This window comes from Notamacropus eugenii, chromosome 4, assembly GCF_028372415.1.
Source record: "Notamacropus eugenii isolate mMacEug1 chromosome 4, mMacEug1.pri_v2, whole genome shotgun sequence".
Lineage (NCBI taxonomy): Eukaryota > Metazoa > Chordata > Mammalia > Diprotodontia > Macropodidae > Notamacropus > Notamacropus eugenii.
Genome location: NC_092875.1, coordinates 400694239 through 400712230, shown reverse-complemented (window position 1 = coordinate 400712230; position 17992 = coordinate 400694239). Strand labels below are relative to the sequence as shown.

The following is a 17992-nucleotide window of genomic DNA, read 5'->3' as shown; positions in this document are numbered from 1 at the left end:
ATTTTGCAGATATATAGATTCTGACCTTCAATTATATAATTATCTATCTACTATATCTACATATATACATACATGTATGTATAAGATTTGATGAGTAATTTGGATATTTTGCATCACTTAATGACAAAATGACCACCTCATCAAGAGCTTTTTGTAATGAAATGTGAAATAATTTTGTAGGGGAAGATACTGATAATAATAGATAATACTTATATAGCAACTACCATGTGCCAGGCACTGGGCTAAGAACTTTAAAATATCTCATTTGATCCTCACAAGTCTGAAAGGTAGATGCTATTACTGTCCCCATTTTACAGTTGAGGAAACTGAGACAAACAGAGGTTAAGTGACTTGCCCAGGGTCACACAGTTAGTCAGTGTCTGAAGCTTAATTTGAACTCAGATCTTCCTGACTCTAGCCCTAGCAGCTTTATCCATTGTGCCACCTAAAATGTTCACTGACCCCACTCTGGTTTTATCAGAAATTGAGTCCCTTAAGATGGCACATGAAAACAAGCACCATTTCATGCTCCAAGGAGATTCCTGAAAGTTCTTTGCCAATTTTGTCCTATAAATTTTGGTGGCCAGAAGCTGCCCAGTTAACTTGGGGTTTACTGGATAGATTTCTTTCTTTTCTTTTTCTCTCTCTTCCTGTTTCCCTTTCTCCCTCCCTTCCTTCCTCCCTTCCTCCCTTACTTCCTTCCTTTCTAAAACCTTACACCTGGTTCACTCTGAAGCCCATAGATTGGACCACAATAGGTCGCATTCAAGGTCTACTTAATGGCTGTTTTTTAGACCCTCCTGGCTTAGAGTGAATCTCAATGGTAACTGTTTCTCTTTCAAACAGCAACCCAGAGGGCCTTGCTCTCCCAGCTTGATTTTTTTCTTTTTCCAATTAAAGGGGCCATCCCGACTACTTCTTAAAGAGTCCTATTTGCTGAATGGGCATTACCTCACTCTAAATGAGTATCTGAAAAGGCCTTAACCTAAAAGGGCCAGGGTCTCCCATTGCATCCTGAGCCATCTCTAGTCATCCTGATGAATATCTGGCCACTGGAGCTCAGCCCTCCCTCACTCCCATCAAAGTCAACTGCAAGTCATGTCATCATTACCCTGATGTCATGGTCCTCTTCGAAATGAAGGACAAATACAAGTCACAACCTATAAGCTATTTGACCTTATCAAAGACTCATAATGGTGTAAAAAGGGAAGAGAAAAGTGTGAATAGAAACAAAGAGGTGGATAGAAAGCTGGACTTGGGGCCACGAAGCCTTGAGTTCTGGTCCTACTTCTCACCTATAAGGTCTGTGTGACTCTGCACAAATGACTTCACCTATCAGTACTCTAGGAAATTCTTTAAACCAAGTTATGGAACAGGTATAATCTGCATCAGTAAAGGGAGTCTCCTCATCTGGGAATTCCCTATGGCAATGAAATCACAGGTCCAAGACCTAACCCTAACCTAGAAGAAGGGAGATTGATTTGGATGAATAAAAATCAGTACAATTATTAAAAGCACTGTTTAGCAAGAGATAAGTGCTTTGGGGGAAAGAGGTGGGGAACAGCTAGGTAATGCAGTGTCTAGAGTCCTGGGCTGGAGACAGGAAGATCTGAGTTCAAATTCAGCCTCAGATACTTACTAGTTGTGTGACTGAGGCCATAGCCAGTCTTCTTGACCTTTGTCTTGCCACTAGACTCCAATGACTCTGGAGGAGAGATCAAGGCTGCCAATTTTGCACAGCTCTGGCTCATTCAAATTCAGCTCTCACAAGTTTGCCTCAGTTTCCTCATATGTAAAATGAGGACACCCTAGAGAAGAGAATGGCAAACTACTCCAGTATCTTTGCCAAGAAAACCCCAAGGATGTAGTCTATGGGTTCGTGAAGAGTTGGGCACTAGTATATGATGAAACAAGAAGTGCTTTCACACATTATGTCATCTGATCTTCACAACAACCCTGGGAGGTAGGTGTTATTATTATCCTAATTTTACTGATGAGGAAAATGAGGCTGAGAAAGGTTAGATGACTTGCCGAGGTCAAACAGCTGTAGAGTATCTGAGGTAGGATTTGAGTGCCAGTCTTCCTGAACTTGACATAGTGGACAGAACAACAAGTCTGAAGTCAGAAACACTCATTTTTCTGAATTCAGATCTCACCTCAAACACTTACTAGCTGTGTGACTTTGGGCAAGTTATTTAACCCTGTTTGCCTTATTTTCCTCATCCATAAAATGAGCTGCAGAAGGAAATAGCAAACCACTCCAATATCTTAGAAAACCCAAAAATGGAATCACAAAAATTCTACTCGACTGCAAACGACTGAACAAAAACTTGACCCCAAGTCCAGTGCTTTAGTCACTATGTCTCCTAGCTTCCTGGAAGGGAACTTGTTGGAGCAGACCTCAGAAATTATGTTCTCCAATCCCAACCTGAACCAGAATGCCCTCTACAATATCTCCAATAGGCAGACATCTTCCCATGCTTTCCTTCAAGACCTCCAGTGAGGTGGAACCCATGACCTCCTAGACTGCAAGCCAGTCTACTTTTGGATAGCTCTAATCATCAAGAAGTTTGTCCTTCTGCAAGTCTAAATCTTCTTCTGCAACTTCTATGAATAATTCCTTAGTTTAGTACTATGGGTTCAAATGATGGGGCACTCGAACCCTAACCCTAGGACCATATCTCTCCCCAATCCAAAGACCCTTTCTCTGGCAAAAACTCGTGAGTAGGTCCCAGTGAGGCAAACCATCTTTCCCTGTTACAAGAACAAGCTGACCTCTGTAGAATTCCCCTTGTAGGAACAGCACTATTTTGTACCAGCAGAATTATCATGTACTGATTCCCACAGTTACTGGATACAATCCAAAGGTCAAGCTATAGATGTCAACTCCCAAGGCTATTTTGTAACAGACATACTAGACAAAAAAACACACCCCTTTGAAGTCTCCCTCAACCCAAGATTTCCAGTAGTAAATAATACTAATGCCCAATGTACAGAAACTGTATGCTCCTTCAGGAGCTAACCACTCCTTGATTCTGCCTGGCACCATCTAATTAACATAGTTGACATACAAAGCACAGACTTTTTCTATTTAAGATTTAGCATCACTCTCATTAAGTTGCAAGTTCCCTGAGGAGCTCTGTCAGCTTTATTAGCATCATAATAAACTTCTACCACTTGACTGGAAGACTGCTTAAGTCCAAGAATTCTTTCCAGGCACCTCTGCCGTGCACCTTAATAGTTTCAGGGTCTCTGCACCCCTAAACATAACAGTTCTCTTCCCTCTTCCTTGTGACAGGTCTTTAAACACTTGAAGAAGCTATCACACCCTTCTCGAGTCTTATCTCCTCCTCTACTAGGCATCTTCAAGTCCTCCCACAGGTGTCGTGTATGGATCTTTCTGGTCACCCTCCCCTAGATACTCTTCAGCTTATTAATGTCTTTCTTAAATGTGGCACTTACATGACTGAAAATCTAGGAGAAGGGGAAGATGTTATAAATATTTCTGTTCTCTATAATAGAGAGAATTTAAAGAAAAGCAATTAAAGAAACATGGAAGAAAACATTTGGTGAGAAGCATTTCTCTGCAGGAGACAAGGTTATAAGTCAACAGATGCACTTGCTGCATTGTCAGTGCAATAAAATGGACCAGTGTTGACCCAGGGGCCTGAAATACAAGGTGTAAGTGTTGTCAGATCACCCTGGTGGCCTTAAACTAAAGACCCCCCAGCTTTTAATAACTTATCTGAACAATAATTCCTCCAAACTGCAAAAATGAGGGATTATTTATATGGTAAGCCATATAAAGTAGTTGATGAAAGCCACAGCAGGTTTACAGCATTGAAACCTGGGAATAAAAGAGTATGATTTAGCAGAAGATTCACTACTAAAACTATCTTGGAACAGCTAAAAAGAGTAATTATTTTATACAAATGAGGTGCAAGAGGAAGAATCGACAGAGGGATTAGGTGGGGCAGGAGGGCTGGTAGTTCTGCTAACCTACTTTCCTCAAGAATGGGTTTAAGAGGGAACAAAACATATATATCTACAAGAGTATACAAGTCTTCTCAATTCAGAAAGAAATAAAATGGGGATAGGGAGTGGGGAGAGGATAAGGAAGGAATCCCTAGATGGGAAGGGAGGGAATAGGTTAAAGAGGGTATGGAACGGTGTTTAGATTTATGGGAATGGGAGGATAGGAGAAGGATCCTGGTGGAGGGGTAGGCTAAGTAATAGGAGAGCAAAGTAGTAGGCAGAAGTAAAGCAGAGGGGTCAAGAGGAACAGGAAATAAGAGATACACACAAACATAGACACAAAGATCAGGAGTAGAATTTGTTAGGGAAAGTATATGTCTATATGTACATATGTATGTATGTATGTGTATATTGTATGTATATATCTATATACAACTATATCCAAACTTAATTGTAGCTTTTGGGGGGGGGGGGGTGGAAAGGAAGAGGGAAAAAAGAATAGTAAAAAGAGCACAGCAGAGAACAAAGGAAAACTTACCAAGAAGCAAAGAAAAGATGGACAGCTCTCAATACAAAGTGTAGTTATTTATCATACAGGCTTTCTTGAAATGAAAATTTATTGCTATGCATTTTGAATCCTCTCATGTTCGGCTATGCACATCATATACTTCTTTCTTTTCTTACTTTGTATTTAAGCTTCAGTATTTAAGTTTGCGATATGTTTCTTTTTCTTTTCTCTATTTTTTATTCAAGTATTTGGGTTTAAAATAAAAATGAGGGGAAAAAATCCCAATACTTCAGTTCAGTAAACAATATTACGCACCTGCTATAATATCCTAGGTCCTGAGAATACAAAGATGAAATAAGAAATAAAATCCCTGCCCCCAAGGAATTTTCAGTCCATTGTTGGGGGTAGGGGTGATAATAAAAGTGTGCAAATAAGAATAGTATAAGGCAGATTGTGACCAATGCAAAGGAGAGTCACAGGCCTAAAGGATATAAGAAATTTGAGGTGAGGGATGGGAGGGTTGGAAGGAGAGATCACTTTCAGCTGGGGGAATTTCATGGGGAAGGTCACACCTGAGTTGGGAGTCAAAGGAAAGAAACTATTTCACCAGGCAGCAATGGGAGGAATCATCACAGTCATGGAGAGCATTAACAAAGCATGAAATGGGGAAAGGGAAGGAAAAGAATGAGCATGCTGCCCAGTTTGGCTGCTGCCGAGTGTAGGAAGAAGGAAAGTTTAGAACTTCTGAGGCAGCAGAACCTGGTGCACAGGTGCCAAAATCAAATCGAAATGGGGGCCACACGTTTGTACAGAAGGATCTGTGCAGACCGCGTGTTGACTTAGCTTTTAAAACATAATGTTATCTATGTTCTATTGTATTTTTATTTATTTTGTTAAATATTTCCCCAGGCATTTTAATCTGGTGCAATTCATCATCAGGAGTATTGCTGGCAATATGTGACATGCCTGGTGTCAATGAATGAGCCTTGGACTTAGATTCAGATGTGACCTGGGTTCAAATCTGCTTTATCATTTACTACCTGTGTGCCCTTAGCAAGTCACTTTAATTCTGTCTCAGCTCCCTAAACTTTAAACTGGGGTGTATTTTAAATACCTACTTGATAGGTTTGTTGTAAAGAACTTAAAATGTAATTGGGGAATATTTGATGAAATAAGAAATGCATTAAAAAGAGGGATAATGAGTATCTGAACAAGGGTGGTGGCAGTGAGAATAGAAAGGAAAAGATGGAGGGAGATGTAAAGGGGGAAACAGAAACATTGAATGTGGAGGATGAAAGGAAGAATGAAGTCTGAAATAACACTTAGGTTTTTAGGTCCAAAGAGATTAGGTAATTGACTTGATCGAGATCTTCCAGCTAGCTAGTGGATCAGTGGGAACTAAATCCCAGATGACTGGATTTCCAGTCTAATACTCTGTACCAAACCACCTCCAAATAAAGCCAAGAACTAGAATGGTTTCATGTTACATGTTTTGACTGATTCTTATATGCTGGCACTGATTCCAAAGGCAATAGTAATTCGAAATGCATGTTGCATCACCAAGATGTTGCTGTTATCCTATAATTATTACAAGGCACTCACATAAAGGAGCTCCACTTCAGGAGCACATGCAATTTCAAAGATGCATTAAAAAGATAAGAAAAAAGAAGCATTCCATTGGCATTCCATTCCACTTTGGTCTCTCAAGCAAACTTTTATCTCTACTGCCTCATTTTATCCTAAGAATAATACTACAAGTTTAGTACAACAAGTGGGTTTTTGTTTTTATAAATAGTAAAAACAAAGCACAAAGTGGTTTGCACTAATAGTGATGCTCAAAGGCAAGTAACACCTTTATTATCACCTTCATTTGGTAGATGGGGAAACAGAGGCATGGAGCGGTTAAGGACTCATACCATGTCTCAGAGCTAGTTAGTGGCACAATTCTGGACCCTATGGCTATGTTTTTATTTTCATTTGAATGTTACAGGTAATTTTGCCATTTGGAAACTCAAAAGGCAACCCTACATAGTGGACAGAAGGGTTGACCTCAGCACCACAAAGACTTGGGTGCAAATAATCCCTCTTCTGACACACAATAGCTGGGTGACTCAGGGCAAGTCAATTAACTCCTCATGCAGCAGACAAACTCTTTAAGACTCCATGGCTGACTCTTCATGAGTCCAATTGAGGTTTTCTTGACAAAGACACTGTAGAGGTTTGCCATGTCCTTCTCCAGCTCATTTTACAGATGAGGACAGAGACAAACAGTGAATTGCCCTGGGTCACACAGCTATTATGTGTCTGAGGTCAGATTTGAACTCAGGAAGCTGAGTCTTCCTGACTCCAGGCCCAATGCTCTATCCACTGCACCATCTACCTGCCCCTATATGTTTTGGATAGCTCTAATTATTGGAAGTTTGTCCTTCCAATTGGACTGAAATCTTAAATTTCCACCCGTTGGTCTTAGAACTACCTTCTAAAACCACGCAAGACAAGTCTAACTCACAACAAGCCTTCAGAGATAGTATGGCAGCTACCATGTTCTCCCTAAAACTTCTTGTTCAGTCTAAACATCCTCCAGTCCTTTAATGCATCTTCAGAAGTAGATTACATACTACCTGGGCATAGCTATAAGGTTTTAAATTTTACCTTCAGTCAGGATTCATCCCTAAGGAAATACTTTTATTACTTTTCAGCACAGAATACAGAGCTTAAAAGTTAAAAACTGCCAGATATTTTATCATTTTTCCCCTAAGTATCAGAATGTTATTTAAAGAGTGGGATCTGTAAAACAACCTTACAAATGAGAATACGTCAACAAAGCATACCTTGTACTAAATCAGAAAAAAAATTAATCCCATGTTTTATTTTTGTATGTATCTTGGAGGGAGGTTAGGTGAATTAATATCTAACTGGCCTGGAACAGTTTTATAGAATCATAGTTCTAGAGCTTGAAGGGAGTTCACTTCTTTCTCTTTTCCCCTCTTTCTCTTGATTAAAAAACTGATGAACAGAGAAGTGCCTTACCCAAGATCACACAGACTAGAGTTGTCATCAGAGTCAGGATTTTGAATCCTGCACTCTCCATTCCATCATGCTGTCTAGTTATTTATTTTTAACCCTGTATCTTTTTTTGTGAGCCTAGCAGAGTTTTCAGTAACCATTAAGTTCCCCAATTTGGCCTGCAAAATTTCAACTCACTCAACCTGCATTTATCATTTTCAATCCCTTCCTCTTCTAAATTTCCCACTTTGCTTCATTGGTCCCTAAGAGACTCTGCTCCAGATCCCGCAATCCAAATTCTTTCACAAACACAACTTCCCCCCACCCCCAGTGAAGTTCAGATACAAAGGACCTAAACACAAGAAGTACCATATATTCCATTTCTTCAAGGGTCGGGCACATAGACATGTGCCTTTTTGGTGCTTTCCATTTCACCTCCATATCCCTCCTCTTCCCCAGGGGCCTTGTTTTTAAAAGCCTGATAAGCTAGAGATGTTGCCATGGGGATAGAACACTGCGATGTGGGATTCAGACCAGAAATTCAGAAAACATTCTATATGGAGAATATTAACTGAGGAAATATTCTAGCAAATCCCTACAACCAAATGTTCCCAACGTGTGTTTGCCAGCATCTCTGGCAAAGATATCAGTTCACATAATGCTTGCTATCATCCAGGGTTCGCCAAGTTGAATAGCCCCAGGCATAAAAAATAGTGCTTTGTTTCACAGAGAAGGTGACACCTTATCTCAAGCCATCACCTATTGCATCGAGGAAACATGCAGCCACAAGAGGAGTCCTGGCAGATCTCAACGTGTGAGCAAGGTGGTGGGATTCATATTTTGAGTTTTCACACATTTGCAAGGGCTTGTATATCTGTCTTTGCAGAAGGCATATCTCAAGTTTGAATAAATGCGGTTCAAATACAACACACCAATGGGTCACAACTTAGCATTTTACATTAGCCAAGTGCCCATTTCTAGTTGCAACATTTAGAACAGAGTCCCCAGTTACAAAGCATCAGAGCTTACAAGTAATTGGTGACTGGCATTTCATAATGAGTCTTGGGCTATATATATGTATAAATGAATCAGGAGTGAAGAGATTAAGATTTTTAGATATTTGTTCATTCACCCAAATTTGGAAATATTGCTTAAATTATTTGAGGTTTGAAGAAAGGTGAAATTATTCACTTACTTGAAAATGCAAGAAAGTAGAACTGATCTATATGCTCTATGCATAGCTATGGAATCTTCTGAAATTTCACTTTCTAATTGAGTATTAAGCTCAAGCTCTTTCTTGAATGTAAAAATCATTTTCCATCATGATACAATCAAGATCTTTAATTGAACCATAATGCTCTAGTCAAAGGAAAATAATGCTTTTTGTGGATGAATGGAATTATACTGTAGAATAGAGTGTTTCACAGATTCACTTAATGCTAAATTCAGCTAAAGATGGAGATTAAAAAGCTCTCTCAGACCAGGCCTTGAAGCATGACTTAGAGAACTGTTTATTTCAGTAAAGGATCTTGAGAATCAATTAGGATCTCTCTTTGAAATGTCACCAGCTGTGCCCATTTCAAAATAAGGATAATTTATGGACTTGGCCAAGTCTACCTCTTTCTCCATGCTTGTCTTCAGGGGAATTCTTGTCACAAACTGAGAAAGCTTGTAAATCCAGGGCTTCCTTGGGAGAATAAAGAAAAGACTGGAGAAGATCTCAGGCACCAAAATTTAAGCAAAGCCAGGGCTGGCAGCCCTCTCTACTGACAGTGATAAGAAGCCTTCACCAGGAGAGAACAAAAGACAGCTCTGTGTGTTTCCTTGAACAAATAAAACTTTGTTTTGAAAAAGCAAAAGCTAAAGGTTATTTCATTTTCATGAGAAATGAGCAAACATTTAGTTGAGGCTTAGACAATTCAAGCATCTTTCTTCTGTGTTGGCAAGAATAACATGAGAATAAAAAGATCTTTTGCTCTGTTTCCAGAGAGAACTCATGACCACTGAGGGGATCTGGCAACACATTTATTTCTACGATGCATTAGGCAAGATGGCAGAGCTGTTTTCTTGTGTCACAATGAAACAGTAGGATATGTCTGGAATCTCACAAATAGTATTAAAACCTACAATTTAGAGCATTTTATAGACACTTATAAAACTTTTCATGAGGCCATTTCAGGTTCCAAAAATTTGTCACTAAGAAGTAGCAAAGTAAAATAAAGGAAGACTTATTTTTAAGACTATGTTAATATGGCTGAAAACATGCATCATATCTCCTGAAATCTTGAAGCAGGCCATATACTCCATTAGAATTTCATTAGTTTAGGGAAATAGTGGGTTTTGAACTGTGCGGGGGAAAGTTACTTTAATCCTGCTCTACAAGTTAAAAGAAATGAATGGTACTAATTTACCTTTTCTTTTCAAGTAACGATTGTTTGGTCACTTTCAGAAGTGGTGACTCATACAGTTAAATTTGGGAATTCACATCAAAGACCAATGAGAATTATTGGAAGTAGCAGTAAAAGAGGTGCAAAGAGAGAAATAAAACTGTTTCAACAGCAAAGGTTATTCCAATTCTAACGCTAGGGCTACTCCACAGGAAAAGGGAACAGACGGTTCTCCTGAAATAGGGGTTCTCCTAAAAGGGGAGTGTGGTCCTGGGAAAATCACTTAACCCTATTTTCCTGGTAATCCTCATCTGCAACATGAGGATAATAACAGCACCTAATTCCCAGGGTTGTTATGTTTGTAAAGCACTTCTCATATGTAAATATTAGTTATTGTTTCGGTATCCAACTCCTACTTCTTTATTACATAAAAGAACAAGTAAATGAAGTGACATAGACAAGGGTGATTAGTACCTTGGGCAATGACACCTCTAGCAATAAGCTCTAACAGAAGCACATGTGCATATATAAAAGATGGCATAACAACTCCACAGGAAAAAATGGACTTTATTTACTTACTCGCTTAGACATTATATACATCCACACCCTGCCAACTTCCAAAAAGATTTGTGTTGACTTGGAAAAAATGCATTTGTGAAAGAACTCAGTCTCACTGCCCTTTTCCCATTTGTGTTTTTCACAGAAAAACAGTAAAGATTTTGATGAGGAATTACAGGGCTGAGAACACCTGGCACAGTTTATCTTGTCCAGCCTTCCATCTTTGGCCAGATCCCAAATTCGGCCATTCCAGGCAGACTTACAAATACTGAATGATATGTCATGGTGGGGAGCTAGTTTATAGAAATCCATCTGATGCCCAATGCATCAAGAATAGAGGAACTAAGGGCCAGCACAAAGCCTGAAGAACCTTTGTACAGTTAAGAAAAGTCATAGAAATTATACCTCATTGTAGAGGCAGTAACAGCATAGCAACAGTACCTGGTGTTTTGTTCTCATTCAAGTACACACAATAATTTTATCAAGTTTGTTTACAAGTATCTCAAGAGTTAATAACTTGTACACATCCACATACAAAACACACTCACACACACATACACACTCACACTTATACACAATTCACTGAAGAAAATAACATTTAAAAGAAGTGACTAAAACACCTCATTCTTAAAATTTCTAATTTCATCCTGCCGTACAACGCTTAGCCTATAATTGTGAATCCAACTGTACATAAAAAAATAGAAATCAAGGCTTATAAAAATACTGATAATGGCTCAAAGTTATTTTTTAAATCAGATAACCTTTTTTATACATTTCAGTAGTCAAAAATGTGTGTGCTTTCCTGTCTTCGAAATCCATGCGCTCAAAAAAGAGATCGCTAATGATTACAGAATGAGTTACATCCGAAAACTTCTAGTTCTTTGAAAAGGCTGAAAAGGCTTTTTCAGTGCCCACATCAGCAGCTGTGGTTTCGGTTTTGATTTTTCTGGAAACACTACTGCTTCACTCTCTGGTGTGGGAAATCGTTCCTGGTACACTTCAGGATAGGATTTCTGAAACTTAAAAAAAAAAAATTGGATAGTAAGATCCAAAGAAAATTAGGTCAGTAGAATTTGCATTGAGTGCTTCACTATTGTCATCTATACTTTCCAAGTACTATTTTAAAAAGTGATTTATTGCTTTGTCAAAAGAACAGGATAGGAATATGGAAAAGACTGAAAACAGCTCACACCCAATCCCATTTCTGTCATAAATCTATTTTTTAAACATCTTTTGGATTCCCCTTCCACAGGCATATATTCAATTTTAATTCTGTCCAGGTGTATTTTTAAAATAAAATTCCATTTTTATTCATTTTCCTAACTCTGGAGCTGCTGGAGTTTCCAAAAAATAGACCCAAGCATCAGAAAAATTTCCTCCTTTGGTTTTCCAATCCTCAAAGACATTTTACTACACTTGAATTTCTAAGCCAGACTATTTGGTTTGGAGATGACTTATTTAACTGCTATGAGGTTATCTAGTGCTGAAAATAAGTGGTCCCAAATTAGAATTCCTATACTTCCCTGTTCCAAAGCTCCTTTCCAGCAGCTCTCAAACACACCAACCTGAGCCCAGAACAGAAGTTCACTCTGCTACACAGTTCTTAAGAAATGCCTAAACCTTTTCAATATTTTTTTTCTCCTTGATCCTTCACACTATGTTGTTTTTGTTGTGTTCATCCTTCTTGCCAAGGAAGACCATGTCATCAGAGAAATGATGACATGACTTGCACTTGACTTTGTTTTGAGTGAGGGAGGCTGTGCTGTGCAAGGTCACCAGCCTCACTTCTCCTCCAGAGCCATCTGGTAAAATAAAGCTCAAAGAACTGAATACTACTGCTGAGGTCTATGCATTTTGGGCCAGGTAGGTGGCAGATTGAATACAACACCAGCCCTGGAGTCACAAGGACCTGAGTTCAAATCCAACCTCAGACACTTGACACTTACTAGTTATGTGACCTTGGGCAAGTCACTTAACCCCAATTACTTTGCCTTCCCCCTCCAAAAAACTGTGTGTTTTTCAGAACTTCTTAATTTCTCCAATCACTATTTTAAGTTTGGTTATGCTTTCTTAAAAACAAAACCAGGCATAAAACTTAAAAACACCCACTCAACCCTTAAACAACAGTCTGAGCCAGCGCAAGGAAATTGTTCAAAATAAGCTTGTTCTAAGTTGAAAAGCTCTATTGCCATTACAGTAATCCATTTCACATGGTTATAGTGCTTGTTTACAAAGCAGTTTCTCTGCCACAATTCCCTGAGCTAAATGGTAAAAGGATGATAATCTTCAGTTGCAGATGCAGATGTTTAGGCACAGAGAACAAGTGACTTGCCAGAAGGTACCGGACTGTTGTTGAGTCTTTTCAGTCATGTCTGTGACTCTACATGGGGCTTTCTTGACAAGGATACCGGAGTGATTTGCCGTTTCCTTCTCCAGCTCATTTTACAGACGAGGAAACTGAGGCAAACAGGGTTAGGTGATTTGCCCAGGGTCACACAGATAGTAAGTGTCTGAGGCCAGATTTGTATTTAGGAAGATGAATTGATAGCTTGGTGCGCTATCCATTGAGTCACCTAGTTGCCCCTACCAGAGGAACAGTAGCCATCAGAGCCAGGATTCAAACTATTTTCTTCTACCTCCACCACCAGAGCCCAGTCTACTTCACCCAACTGTCTCGAGTATATTTAACAGAAAAGCAATTAAAGATCTGCCACTAACTAGCTGTGTGGTCTCCAGTAAATGACTTTTTTCTCTAGACCTCCGTTTCATTCTACATAAAAGAAGGGCTCAGAGTGGTTGATCTCTCCAAGGTCTTTTTAACATTGTATGACTCTATTAAGAGTATCAGAGATGACATGAGGTGTGGCAGAATGGGAAATTGGCTTTTTCCCCCTGAACAACACAAGATGACTTCTGAATCTCAACAAAGATTGAATTTGAGATGATTCATTTAAAAATTTTTGAAAGGATTCATTTATATGTTGATTGGCCTCAAGGTACATCAATGTCCTCTTCATTCCAATGAATGATGACTCTTCTCAGCAGCAACATCAGCCACAGCAATGGCAGGGTCAGGGGCAGATGGCAGTGCCAGTGACAATGACAGGACCCAAGTGGAGCTTCAATATATAACAGCAGCGGTATGGTAGAGAAGAAGTGAGAAGACGTTTGGGAGGCAGAGGACCAGGGAAGAGGGCAGAACCTCAGCGGATGACAAGCTGCAGAAGGAGGACAAGCTGTGGCAAGGAACATCTAAGGTGTCACCAAGGAGCTATGTGAGGGGGAGCTGTAGGCATTAGGGAGGCATACATGGGCACATGAGAACTCAGAAGAGAAGTTTCCAAAGGCAGCTGATGCATTAGCTTTCTTGTCCATGGAGAATGATCACAAGTGTTCACAAAGTATGAACCCCATAGGCCAGCACATTCTGGGGTGTCATTTGTCCTTTCCCAGAGAGAGATGGGTTTTTGTGTCATTGACCCAATTTTTAGTCTACTGAAACCGAGAGCTCCTTTCTCAGGATAATATTTATAGATACATAACACAAAATACATAGGATTGCAAAGTAAAGCAATTATTGAAATAGTTATTAAAATATTTTTTAAAAAACAAATTGGCAAAAAATTATAAATTAAGGGGATGTTCATCAACTGAGGAATCACTGAACAAGTTGCTGCATGGGATTGTTATGGAATACTATTATGCTATAACAAATAACGAGCAGAATGGTTCCAGAAAATCCTGGTTAGACTCATATGAACAGATGTAGAGTCAGGTGAGCAGAACCGCAAGAACACTGTACACAGTAACACCAACACTGTAACAATGACCAATTGTAAAAGATTTAGCTATTCTGACCAAGATAATTCCAAAGAACCCATGATGGGAAATGCTATCCACCTACAGAGAGAAACAACTGATGAACTCTGAGTGCTGATTGAACTACACTTTTTTTTGTATTTTCTTTTTCTTGTTTTTTGTGTTTTTTCTTTTGCAACATGGTTAATATGGAAATATGTTTTACATGACTTCGCATGTTTCACTGATATATTGCTTGCCTTTTCAAGTGGGGAGAAAGTGTAGGTGGGAAGGAATGAATTTGGAACTCAGAATTTTAAAAAATGAATGTTAAAACATTTTCCATTTTTATTTATATATATTATGTTAAATATTTACCAAATAAATAAAAATACCTTAAAATGAAGAAACAAGTTCACAGACCCCAGGTTAAGAATCCCTGCTAAAGGGAAGGGTGCATGCCCCAGGGTATACCAGCATACCTGCTACTCTGAACACACCTAAGTGCTTTAGTTTTTTTGGAGATCTGTTTCCTTCCTTAAGGGATTGTGCACACATGGTATAAAGTGAGGAACTATCCTACTGCATGGTTTTTTTGTTTGTTTTTCTTGCTTTTTCACTTTGCCCTTTCTTAAATATTTTGTTATTTGGGGAAGGGAAAAAATGATTCATCTGTTTCCATTTGATGCTTCCTTTAGAATTCTGAGAACATGCTCTTCTCTCCCATCTCTTATCACCTACCTGAACAAAGTGCACAACCTTAGAAAAATAAAGCTATGAATGAAGAGTGTATTAGAAAATAAATCCACATTAGACAGAGGAATTCCTGGAAACTGATCCCAACTATGCAAACCAACATGATTGCTAAGGTATGCGGGCTGAATAAATACATCTAACAAAACCAGTATAACCCAGAATGTCAAATTCATAGGAGATGGAGTATAAAGTAAAATCATGAAAAGAAAACAAAGAAAATCAGTTTTTAAAAGAACGGTTAGAAATGTCCATTGTTCCCCCTTTTCTTTCTTTACTTTTTTTAAAAAAAATTATTGATTTATTTGTTTTCAGTTTTCTACAATCATTCCCCCTTTTTTCTTTACCTGTTTCAGTTTTTTCTTCTTATCTTTGACCGACAGTTTGGTGTCCATGATTATTTCTTCCAACAATGTTGCCAGGGGTTCTTGGGAGCCACACACTCTTTGGTATTCAAATTCTTCTGGACTAATCTGACGGCAAAATGGTGGAGCAGACAGAGTTGCATCAGTATCTGCTCCTGGATATTTTATCTAAAGGGAGAAAGCAAAGTTATAGGAAAAATTACTCCTTCACAAAACCTGGAAAAATTTGTTCTGCATATCTCAAAATTAGCATACCAGGTATCACTCCTGAAATCCTCTGTGCTTGTTCTGTCGATTCATTGCGTCTGACTCTTTTTGACTCCATATGAGGTTTTCTTAGCAAAGATACTGGAGTGGTTTGCCATTTCCATCTCCAGTTCATTTTAAAATAAGAAAACAGAGGTAAACAGGGTTGTCCTAGTTGCCAACTGACTTGCTCAGGATCACATAGCAAGTAAGTGTCTGAGGCTGGATTTGACCTCAGGTTCCCCTGTGCCACCTAGCTGCCCTCCTGAAATCCCAGGGGATAAAATAAGTATTTCTATCATTTCAAAATAATCTATCTTTAGGATATAATGCTTCAAACTAGAGTTTGATTCAGAAGAACTTATCTCAGTTTGTTTCACGTAGTTCTTGCTTAAATTCTAAGAAACAATGTTCAGTTTCAGCAAATGGTCACTTCCCGCTACAGTCAAAATGAATTTTGTATCTTATTTATTTTGCAAGCATTTCTAATTCTCTCTCTTCCACCTGACTCCCCAATGGGGAAAACAAAAAGAAGAAAAATAAAACCTGCATAATAAATATGCATGATCAAGCAATACAATTTCCTGTACTGGCTGTGCCCAAAAATGAATGTCTCAGTCTGCATCTTGAGTCCATCACCAGTCTGAAATCTGACTTTTCATTACACTGATAAAACTTAAGTCTTTCCAGGTTCCAGCTCCCTCATTTTATAGAAGACGAGCTGAGGCCTAGAAAAGTTGTGATCTGAACCCAGATCTTCTGACCCCAATCAGCATTTATTTCACTACATGATGCTGCCTCCTTACTCATTGCCTTTGCCAGCTCATTAAAGGAATTGTCTTCAAAATGCCTCTATTAAAAATAAAAATACGATGGCCCACAAAGGGCATACTGTAAAAACCTACAAACACACAAGGAAAGACTAGTTTATTAGATGTTTTAGCTGAAATCTATTAGGAAGTTGGGCCTCTAGACAATGGGGCCCAAAAGCTAGCTCAATTTTAACTTGGGGGTCAGGGAAGGAAGATATATTAATGATGAAGAGTAATGAGTCCTCCCTAGATGGGCATCTGCAACAGTAGACTCTGGACAGAATTTCTCAAGCCAATATAAGCCTTACCGGAAGAAACTCCTTGGATAATTTACCAGGATCCTTTCCCAGAATAAAGAAGGGGACCTTGTGGGTGTTTTATTGTATTTGTTTGTTTTAATACAGCTGGTCCTAAATGCCCAGGGAGCAAGCCTTGGTGGCCTAACAGATTGGACATAGAGCTCTAGACCTTGCTCTGCCATTATTTAGGCATGCAGTCTTGAAAAATTACTTAAGCTATGTTTTCTCTTCACTAAATGATAACATCACTGTATTACAGAAAATGAGAAAATGTATTTAAAAAATTCAGTACTTTCTGATTTTATTCAGTGCACACTGCAGCAAAATATTCACAAGAAGAAAGTTGTCTGCAGCTAAATTAATCAATAGGGACAACTTTCTGATCTCCAGCTTACTAACTAATACAACCATGGGGCTGAGTTACTAGAGTAAAATAGTATAAATATCATTTAAAAGTCTCACATTATTCCCTTCCAAGCACCCTATATTCCAACCAAATCCATCTACTTGCTTTTCCCTGTACACAATATTCCAATGCCCACTTTTGCACAGGTGGTTCAGTGCTCTATGCCTGGACTTTACCTTCTCACCTACAAATCTCAGAATCACTAACTTCCTTAAAAGCACAGCTGAGGTACCAACAGCAATATTGTTTTAAAGACACACATACTATAGCTCTTTCCCCACAGCCCATAGAATACCTGTAAAAAATGACTCTCAACAAATTCTAGAGCAGCAGAAGCCACAGAACAACAGAGTGAAAGAGATTTCCAGCCAAAGGTAACCTGGAAGGCCAACAGGAAAGGTCTATCCCATGGGACGTTGAGTGGAGTGGAGTCCAGCCCTGGCTGCGTGGGAAGAACAGGACTGAAACAGGCCTCCAGGGCAGAATCCCCAGCAGGGAGGGTCTCAGATCCCTCAATCCACAAGCACCAAAGAAAGCTTCAAAGGTCAGTGAGAGGGCTTTCCCAGCTGGGCAAGAGGGGAGCAAGGTCCCCTCTAGCATGGGCCCCAGGCAGCAGTGGCAGCAGCAGCAGTGGGGTGGCAGCACTGCGTGGCAGTGGCCAAGTCAGGCAGCAGCTTCCATCATGGGAGCAGTTCAGCTTAAAGCTCCTGGGGGAACTGAGCAGTTGATCTGAATCTCAGCCCTGAGCATGGTCCTGGGGGGAGGAGGAGCACTAGGACCCTCCTCTTGACAAAGGATTCAGAAGTCAAGAAACTGACTGGGAAAATTCCCAAAAAAGGGAAAAAAATAAGACCATAGAACGTTACTTTCTTGGTGAAT

General features: G+C 39.3%; 1 protein-coding gene across 4 annotated transcripts in view; it reads right to left on the bottom strand.

The window, feature by feature from the left end:
• Positions 1-17992, bottom strand: part of DEPDC1B (DEP domain containing 1B) — a 172306-nt gene that overhangs the window by 38211 nt on the left and 116103 nt on the right. For 3 of the 4 annotated variants that reach the window (XM_072605570.1, XM_072605572.1, XM_072605571.1), the window contains exons 10-11: positions 15333-15518; positions 10428-11453 (exon numbers count right to left, since the gene is read on the bottom strand). In XM_072605570.1, coding sequence (XP_072461671.1) covers positions 11292-11453; positions 15333-15518 — 348 coding nt within the window. In that variant the 3' untranslated portion in view covers positions 10428-11291. Of the gene's footprint in view, positions 1-10427; positions 11454-15332; positions 15519-17992 lie in introns of those variants that run through there. The other variant, XM_072605574.1, reaches the window with a different exon arrangement.